The 9,360-nt window shown below is 38.2% G+C and overlaps 2 protein-coding genes across 2 annotated transcripts; both read left to right on the forward strand.

The window, feature by feature from the left end:
* The first annotated feature begins 1,637 nt into the window (after positions 1 to 1,637).
* On the forward strand, positions 1,638 to 5,153 carry atp5po (ATP synthase peripheral stalk subunit OSCP). Its single transcript, XM_061726245.1, has 7 exons — positions 1,638 to 1,738; positions 2,007 to 2,057; positions 2,156 to 2,266; positions 3,328 to 3,457; positions 4,398 to 4,510; positions 4,674 to 4,760; positions 4,893 to 5,153. The coding sequence occupies exons 1-7, from the start codon at positions 1,712 to 1,714 to the stop codon at positions 5,001 to 5,003; spliced, it is 630 nt and encodes a 209-aa protein (XP_061582229.1). The 5' UTR covers positions 1,638 to 1,711; the 3' UTR covers positions 5,004 to 5,153.
* Positions 5,154 to 5,438: 285 nt separating this feature from the next.
* si:ch1073-44g3.1 (uncharacterized protein LOC797133 homolog) lies at positions 5,439 to 7,658 on the forward strand. Its single transcript, XM_061726246.1, has 2 exons — positions 5,439 to 5,677; positions 6,271 to 7,658. The coding sequence occupies exon 2, from the start codon at positions 6,285 to 6,287 to the stop codon at positions 6,954 to 6,956; it is 672 nt and encodes a 223-aa protein (XP_061582230.1). The 5' UTR covers positions 5,439 to 5,677; positions 6,271 to 6,284; the 3' UTR covers positions 6,957 to 7,658.
* Positions 7,659 to 9,360: the final 1,702 nt, after the last annotated feature.

The raw sequence follows: 9,360 nt of genomic DNA on the forward strand, positions 1-9,360 counted from the left end.
TGGGCAGTTCTAGCCAGCTTCCAAGGCCTGCTTATTACGCTCACCTGCAAAATGGTGCTGCACAGAATGAGGAAAAAGAGGTTTCAGAATCACTCTTCAGAAAACTTATGGGTGACTTATGGGTCCAGTTATTCTTATACTGTTATGGGTCCAGTTATTCTTATACTGTATAAGAATGAAACCCGACAATCGTCAGGAGGACCATTAGCAAACCAGGTTACAGGTTAGCTAGCTAGAGAGTAACCTTCTGCCATTTTTATGAAGACTAACTCATACAAAAAGTGAGGTTTCAGTATTGTTCAACATGCTCCAATAATAATGAAAAAATGTTGGCAGCCACAGAAGAAACAGGAGAGTTGCCCACAAGTAGCCAATAGATAATTATTGGTTACAGGCACATTACTCACCAATGCAAATATATGGTATAGCAATCACAGAGAGGGCTGATTAACAACACTGTAAATGTGGTTTTAATTCACCTTCACAATCTCTACTGGACAACTAAATGCACCAATGTTTAACGATTCCACACATATTTATCAGCAGAGCATAACATTGGTGTATACTAGTTTACCTAGTATAACTCCAGAATAATAATTAAAAACGCTGCAGGTGTTAGGCACTGGGACAATGTAAGTTTTAAAGATTGGAAGAAAAAGAAAAGAAAACATTGTTTATGTCTGAAAAAGTGCAGGTCAACCTAACCAATTAAGATGCAGACATAAAGGGAGGAAACAACAGTCCTAATGCACTTAATAGTAATAATAATGATAATCAGAATCAGAATCAGAATCAGAAATAAGTTTATTGCTAAATAGTTTTTTAACACACACAAGGAATTTGGTGCAATACAAAAGAACAAATAATATTAAGTGAGATATAAAATATAAAGGAAAAAGGAAAAATGTACAACATGTTGGTTTTAAAGTGCCAGAATAATGAGTCTAATAATAATATTTTTTTTTTTATGGAGCACTTTTAAAGGGGTACACAAAGTACACAAATACGCATTACACACAAATGTTAGGTTTTTCAGGTTAAAAGACAATAGAAATATTAAAATATGCAAGAGGAGATGATAGGGCGTACAGAGTTATTTATATAAAAGCAGTTTTAAAAAGGCATGTTTTTACTGTAAGTTTTGAAAGTGGACGGATTGGTGCAGTCTCTGATGTATTTTGGGAGAGCGTTCCAGAGAATGGGGGCGGCGACTGAAGGTTTTGTCTCCCCAGGTTCGGTGCTTGGTACGGGTGTCTGAGGATAGGAGGGTGGCAATTTGTTTAGATTAGATTAGATTTCCTTTATGAATCGCACAATGGGGAAATATATGTAATTATAACACGAAGAGAATAAAATAATGTGAATGTAAAGCATTCTAAACTGACGAAATTAACTTTTATGCAAGGCAAGGCAAGTTTATTTATATAGCACATTTCAACACAAGGTAATTCAAAGTGCTTTACATTGACATTAAAAGCGGCAAGACATAATTAAACAGTAAATAACAAATAAGATTGAATAAAATTATGAATAAGATGATAAGAAAAGAAGTAAAATAATAAAAAGCACAAGCTGTTAAAAATAAGGCACTTCGACCTTTCAATGTCAGAACCTGCTGCACATAAAAAACTACATTACCCACAAAGACACGGCTTCCTCACAACCGCACATGCGCAGTCTGTTGTTCTACTCTGGACAGCTGTAGGAGAAAATGGCAGCATTCATGCTAGGACAGCAGGTACGACATTCAAGAATTTTTTGACATTTATATGCCTTTGCTATTGTTTGACTTGATCCTTTCTGACTTGAAATCCTGCATTACTTACTGTATGTGTTCAGTTGACCACAATGCAATGTTAATGCTCCAGCAAAGGCCCACGAGGTTTGCACTTGAATGACTGCTAACGTGCTAGCCCTGCAGCTAACTGTCTAAACGGGGCAGAGCGTGTAAAGCCGATTTATCTTGCCTTGCTTTGGAAAACTTAAAGATAATGTCTCTTTTCTAGGCCCGCCAATTCAGCACGTCTGTGGTCAGACCTGTGAGCAAACTGATGAAGGTAAAGACTGTCAAATGGCACCAAACATAACTAAGAGATTGGAGCAGAATGCAAGTATTGACGTGATTGTATGTGATTGTCCACATTTGTCCTTCCAGCCTCCCATCCAGGTCTATGGCGTGGAGGGCCGGTATGCCACTGCTTTGTTCTCTGCTGCCAGCAAGCAGAGCAAACTGGACCAGGTGGAGCAGGAGTTGGTCAAAGTCTCTGTGAGTCAAAAGAATAGGGAGAAAAAAATTATAATTGTGTAAATACTGAATAGCATTTCCTGTTAATGGGATATAGAATAGAATACTTTATTGTCAATGTACCTGGGTACAGTGAGATTGAAAGCAGCATCACCTCTCCAGTGCAAAACAAATAAGAAACAATAGTGCAAACAATAAGAATATAAGAATATAAATAATATAAAAAAAGGTTAAGGTGCATTTGAATAGTGAAGACCTGAGATTCTATTTACAGTAGGGATGGGCGGTATGGACTAAAAAATGTATCACGATAATTTCTGGCATTTATCCCGATAACGATAAAAATGACGATAGAAAATATACCAATTCAACTCCACCTTTTTAACTATAAATCTATCACCACATTCAGTCTTTGGAGCCCCCAAAACACTGCTCTAAAAGAATACTAAATGCTACTAAACTACACCAATTAAATTGAATTAATAAAACCCAATTAAATGAGTCGCTCTCAGATCCGCCTTCCGCCATGTTTGTTACACAAACACGTCATAAACGGGAATTTCTTTCTTTCTTTCTTTCTTTCTTTCTTTCTTTCTTTCTTTCAGGCTCATCTTTCTTTTTCTTTTTTTTCCTTCCTTCCTTCCTTCCTTCCTTCCTTCCTTCCTTCCTTCCTTCCTTCCTTCCTTCCTTCCTTCCTTCCTTCACGTACGTTGTGCGTGGATTTAACGCAGAACCATAAATCAGCTTTACACAAAAACGTCATCAACGGGAATTTATCGTTTTTACCGCAAGATGACAAATTCTTACCGTGGGGAATTTTTTTGACGGTATATCGTGAACGGTAAAATATCACCCATTCCTAATTTACAGATGATAGTATATAGTTACACATGTAGTGGAATATTGCACAGATAGTCCGGGAGAAGTATTGCATGGTAAAAACAGTAACGAAGACATTCACATATTAGTACTGATTTACTATTTTCCAGTCTCATCATTTCCAGGCGGGACTTTCATGCAGCTTTACACTAATTTAGCTATCGCTGTGCCTTGGATTTAACATTTTATTTTGTGTTTTTCAGGCTCTCATTAAGGACCCCAAGATGTCCAGCATTATAATGAATCCTCATGTTAAGCGAAGCCTCAAGCAGAAGACATTCAACGATGCCCTTACAAAGGCTAAGGTGTCTCCCATCACTATCAACCTCATCAGTGAGTGATGCTTGACAGATTTTATTTAATGACACTGAAGCTGTCATGCATTCTGCCTTCATGTTCAAATAAAATCAATACTGTTTCAAGCACACAGACAAAATGCAAATACTTGGTCAGTGACTTGACTTAAACTCATAGATAGAAATCATTTTAACATTTAGTTAAATAGCTCATTATTTATTTGTGTGGCAGGTGTTAAATTGAGGCTATTTTGAAGCAATACGGGCAACTCAAACATCAAGTGAAAGGGCAGCATAAGGAGTTAGCAGACCTGGGCCTCTGTGGTCTTGGAACGAAAAATTTAAATAAAAGAAGTTTAACAATCAAGATTGGCTTTCAGAAAGTCAAGGAGAGATTTAAAGGACATTTTATACGACTGGGATAATATACTTGGTTCTTACGTTACCTGTATTTTGACAGAATAGTAGTAAAGGTTTCCTGTTGCTAAAGATGCATAGTTTAAAAAGAATGGGGGGGGTGAAAGACAAACAAAACATGTCATACATTTTTTTTTTTTCAACCAAGACAATAGTTTGGTGTCATGGAATAAGACTAAACAGTAAGACTTGTGTTTTTGATATATGGGTTCTTTTTTGTGTGTGTGTGACTCCAGTCTTTCAGCACAATATTAAATAGCCTCCAAAACCTAAACTAAATCTATAATATAGATTCAATTTAAAAAAAAAAAAAAAAAAAAAAAAGTGCATAATTTCCTGGATTACAGATCTTTCTGTTCCCTCTCAATAAAATGACCTGCCACGCCAGGTGAATGACGGGGGGTGAAAGACTGTAAACCACTAGTTTGACTGACATACATTATTTTGAAAACTGCTGGGAAGAATAGAAATTGTCATCATTGGTACTGATGCAGTTTTCTACTAAGTGACATTTCAAGCCTGTTTGGTGATTGTGACTAAATGTGTTTTTTCTTTATCAGATGTTTTGGCAGATAACCGTCGTCTTCCTCTAACTGCTGATGTTATCAATGCTTTTGGGAAGATGATGAGTGCTCACCGTGGCGAAGTCCTTTGCTCTGTCACCACTGCTCAGGTATGAAGATGAATGCATATGCAGAATATGCTGATATATTTCAGTGAGGGGAAAAAAACTCATAAGCTCTTGACAAATGTTTGTGTGCGTGGTTTTTTTTTTATTGATTTATTTTTATCCATTTTTCTTTTCCTCTTCTCTTATAACTATTTATCCTTCTCAGCCTTTGGATGAAGCCAGTCTTTCTGAACTGAAGGTCGCTCTGAAGGGCTTTCTTCTGAAGGGTGAGACCATCAAGCTTGAGTCAAAGGTACAATTCCACTACACGTTCCCGATAACGTGCAAATAACCATTAAGCATTTGCTTTCCGTTTTCAGTCACTGCTTTATTGAATTGACATTCATATAATTTTATTTTGACCATATTGTAATTTTCTCCACAGTCGGATCCTGCAATCCTGGGTGGCATGATCGTCAGTATTGGAGACAAGTATGTGGACATGTCCACCAAAACAAAGATCCAGAAGCTGACCCACCTCATGAAAGAGACTTAAGTCCTGTGGACTTAATTTTTACAAGGATTATCGTTCAACAAAAACGCTGAAAAATGTATATTCCTGCTTGTTCCAGCACTGCGGTTTCTCCAGAAATCCACTGTCTGTGCTTAAATTCATATACATGTTAATAAAAATTACAAAAACTGATTGAGCTTTGTCCTTCTCTTTTTTCTTTGTTATGAACATGTTTTAACAATAACCAGGAATTGGACTGACACATCCGTCCGTCATTGTTCTACATTAAATGAAAATGAATTTAAGGCAATGCAAAAGTCTTGTTTTTGTAACGCTGTCAAATGAGTCTTCGTGGTAATCTGACGCCCCCATCCCTGGATGGAAACGTCTTTGTTTTATCTGATCCACATTGCCTCACCGAGGCACCTCGACTTTTCCTGGTAGCGGTTTCGCGCATGCGTGGTCGGTTCACACTATTTTATTAGATTTTTTTTGGGGGCAGAAATGGCTGCCACACTCATCTCATCCTGTTCGTAAAGAATCAGCAGGGCCCAAAATAAACCCCACAGATCGCCGTCCTGCTGCCAGACACCCGTCGCAGACGCCGAGCTGCAGCTTGCGGAGCACCTTTATAAAGATGTTTCGGCTGTCAGAGAGAGGAAACATATACGAGTCGAAATTAACCCTTTCCAGCCCATCGTACAACAACAAATGAGGTACGAACTGATCATCCTACGCTTTTGAAATAGTTAGTAATTTTCGGTAGAAACCATAAACTTGTGTTTTTGCGTGCGTCTTGTTTTTGCACACTAAAACAATCATTTGACCTACTTCGTCTTCACGTCTTTTTTGTCTGGTTAACGTTGCAACGCAAAAAAAGAGGGCAGTGTCTGCAAGCAAAAGTAAACTGTTAGAAATGCCTGCACTTGTTTGTGTGTTTACCCCTGGCCCTTGTTGTTTATATGTAACAATGTGAACAATTAAAGCCTGTATGTTAAGGAAATATAACGAAAAATGTTGAGTTTGATTGACATACCCGTAGGCGGTGGTAATTTTATTTAATGTTATTTTAATTTTATTTTAGTTGTTTTTATTCACTTAGTTGTTTTTTTTATTTTTTATTTTTATTTTTTATTATTATTAATTTATGTTATTTGTGAAAGGGGCAGATCAGATAAGATTCTTCTTCTTTCTGCTCCCTTTTCATTCATAAGTTAGGAACATTTGTATTTGTGTTTGTATTAAATTGTTTTGTTTTTTGAATGAAATAAAGAATAAAATGAAAAATGAAATGTATATTTCTCTGCAGCCCAGCAGGAAACGATGCATCAAGTGAGCAGCAGCAGCAGCAGTGACTACTGTATGAGTATGAGTGGACTGGCAGACGACTGTCACCCAGCCAGCCAGTTTGATCTGTGCAGCACCCAAACTAACAAATTCTACCCATCTCCGACAAACCCGGGTCTGCAACTGTCCCTCGGCCTGGCCCCTTTGCCGCAGGGAATGCACAAAGCCATGGCGTGCCAACTGCAAGACACCCAAAGTGACTTCCAACCACAGACGGTGAGAATCAGGGCCAGTGAGGCTTTGGTGCCCGATGGCTCCAAGAAAAAAAAGGGCATGGCGAAATCCGGGCGGAGAGGAAGGCCATCAGGAACCACAAAATTAGCTGGGTACCGTACGAGTACTGGACGCCCACTTGGGACAACCAGAGCAGCTGGGTTCAAAACCAGCCCCGGCAGACCCCTGGGGACCACCAGGGCAGCGGGGTATAAAGTCAGCCCCGGCAGGCCCCCTGGTAGCATCAAGAGTCTAGCTCGTCTCAAGAAGCTAGAACTTGCGTCTGACAGCGCCAAAAAGCTTGACTTTAACAACTGCAGTGCTCCCGAGAAACTTGACTTCACTAGTTGCGATCTTCCACCTTTTTCCTACGCCATGATGGAGAAAAGAGACCTCTGTGAGCCCGGTGGCAAAGTGGACGAAACCAGCAAGTAGTTCAGCAGCTGTCTGTCTGCAGCATTCGGTTTCTTTAACAGGAGGAAAAACTCAAGAAAAACTCTCTGAAATGTGACAAAAAATAAAATAGTTCTGTCCGCACTCACTGTGATGGGTTCTGACATTCTCACCATTCACTCGAAACAAATAACTGAACTGAAAGGAAGGTGCTCCAGTTCGGCACAGATGCATGCATGTAAATTGACAACACCATGTTTATTATATCCAAGAAAAAAAACAACAAAACAATGTATTTTGTGATTCCTTTCATTCACCAAAGCATTTTGTTCCTCTGAGATGTGACATGTCTTTGTGACTTTTTAAAAAACTTTCTTAATCATTTCCAGTCAATCAAACCAACTTTTTCCTCAATACAATATATAACTGTAGTTGTCTTTTGTGTTGTCCAGTATGTAATTTTACATTTGCAGTATATGAAACATTATCTTACTTACATTTTATTACAACACGCTTTTATTAGCTTCAACTCATAAAATGTATTTTTTGAGCACACGAGTAGTTATTTCAGCACTTCTTATGTATAGTTTTGATCATGTATTAGAACGGCTTGTTTTCATACTCACTTGATAAGTAGTTGCAGATTTGTGTGTGTTGTTATCGGATAATGACTTCACAAAACAGACATATGCATCGTTGACTCTATATGTAATAAATGCTAATGTATCTGTAAAATCGTAATAAAAAACAAAAAAGAATAAGTCTTTTGTACAATGTCCTACCAAGTCCAAAGTAAGTAATGCTCCCTGCAGACACAAGAGTACGACGGAGTATTAGGGCCAAACTAAGACAAAAAAAAAGGAAATTACGAGAATAAAGTCGTAATATTTTGAGAATAAATTCGTAATATTACGAGAATAAAGTCGTAATATTAAATATATTATAAATATATAAATATAACTTCACAAGATGCTCAATATTCCTCATTTACACAGGGAGAAGAGTTCTCATAAATTATATTCTCATAATATTACGACTTTATTCTCATAATGTTACGACTTTATTCTCATAATGTTACGACTTTATTCTCATAATGTTACGACTTTATTCTCATAATGTTACGACTTTATTCTCGTAATTTTACAACTTTATTCTCGTAATGTTACGACTTTATTCTCGTAATATTACGACTTTATTCTCGTAATATTACGACTTTATTCTCGTAATATTACGACTTTAATCTCGTAATTTTACGACTTTATTCTCGTAATGTTAAGACTTCATTCTCGTAATATTACAACTTTATTCTCGTAATATTACGACTTTAATCTCGTAATATTACGACTTTATTCTGATAATATAACAACTTTATTCTCATATTACGACTTTATTCTATTACGACTTTATTCTCGCAACATTACGACTTTATTCTCGTAATTTCCATTTTTTTTTTGTTTTAGTTTGGCCCTTATACGTACAAGAGGGCTGCGTCTCCAGACAATAGTCATCATCCTGCAATGATACCGCTGTTTAATGTGATTAAATAACCATTGTTATGTTTGCACTCTTTATTGGGGCGTGTGCTTTCAAAAGATTGAAAGTACAGCTGGCTATTGCGATAAATGGTCCATATTTTGATATAAACGCTATGATCTCGCAGAGATTTCCTCTCAAAACTACCAGATCTCCCCACGTGACCGTCCATTAAAAATGGGATCTGAGCCGATTGAAGATTGAAAAGAGCTCAAAAAATAGTGCAGGGAGGTGAGTTTCTCTGCTGTCACGTCAGCGTCTTTGACTCAGTAATGGTCTTTGTCTGGTCCTCGAGGACTGGCCCACTTTCAGGCAACCTTTTTCTATTGTGCGCTTTCCTTTTTTTTTTTTCCTGCGCGTTCACGGATGTGTTTCAATCTTGATTTATACACGTAAATGCTCGTGTGAGCGCAAGTGGCTGATATTCGACGCCTCTGATGGTTTCCAAACATCGCCCCTTCAGTGTCCCTCGTCCCGACCCGGCATTTATGTGATTATTAATAAATTATTTTATGCTCCTGCGCGCCCGGCGGCCCCGTTTCCTCATGTCAGAGGCAACATGGCGCACGGGCTTAAGGCTGATTTATGGTTCCGCGTTACACCAACGCAGAGCCTACTGCTGCGTTCCATTTGTCCTCGGAAGTGGGGATTTCCCAGTTCCTAGTTGGATTTTTCAACTGGAACGCCCCTCGAAGTGGGATTTCCCACTGGGAAAGTGGGAGAGTCTTCACCACCCCCGAGTTCACATTCCAAGATGGCTGCCCCGGTTGTAAACAGTAGAAGAGAGTTCTGTAAAAATTCGTAGCACTTCATTCTAGTTTTGGTCACACTAAATCAGTCGTATACAAGTATTGTTCGGCATATGGGACTACAGGCGGAAATTAGCAATTGTTGCTATAACCTGGCTCAAAGC

The sequence above is a fragment of the Cololabis saira genome, chromosome 7, assembly GCF_033807715.1.
Source record: "Cololabis saira isolate AMF1-May2022 chromosome 7, fColSai1.1, whole genome shotgun sequence".
Taxonomy (NCBI): domain Eukaryota; kingdom Metazoa; phylum Chordata; class Actinopteri; order Beloniformes; family Belonidae; genus Cololabis; species Cololabis saira.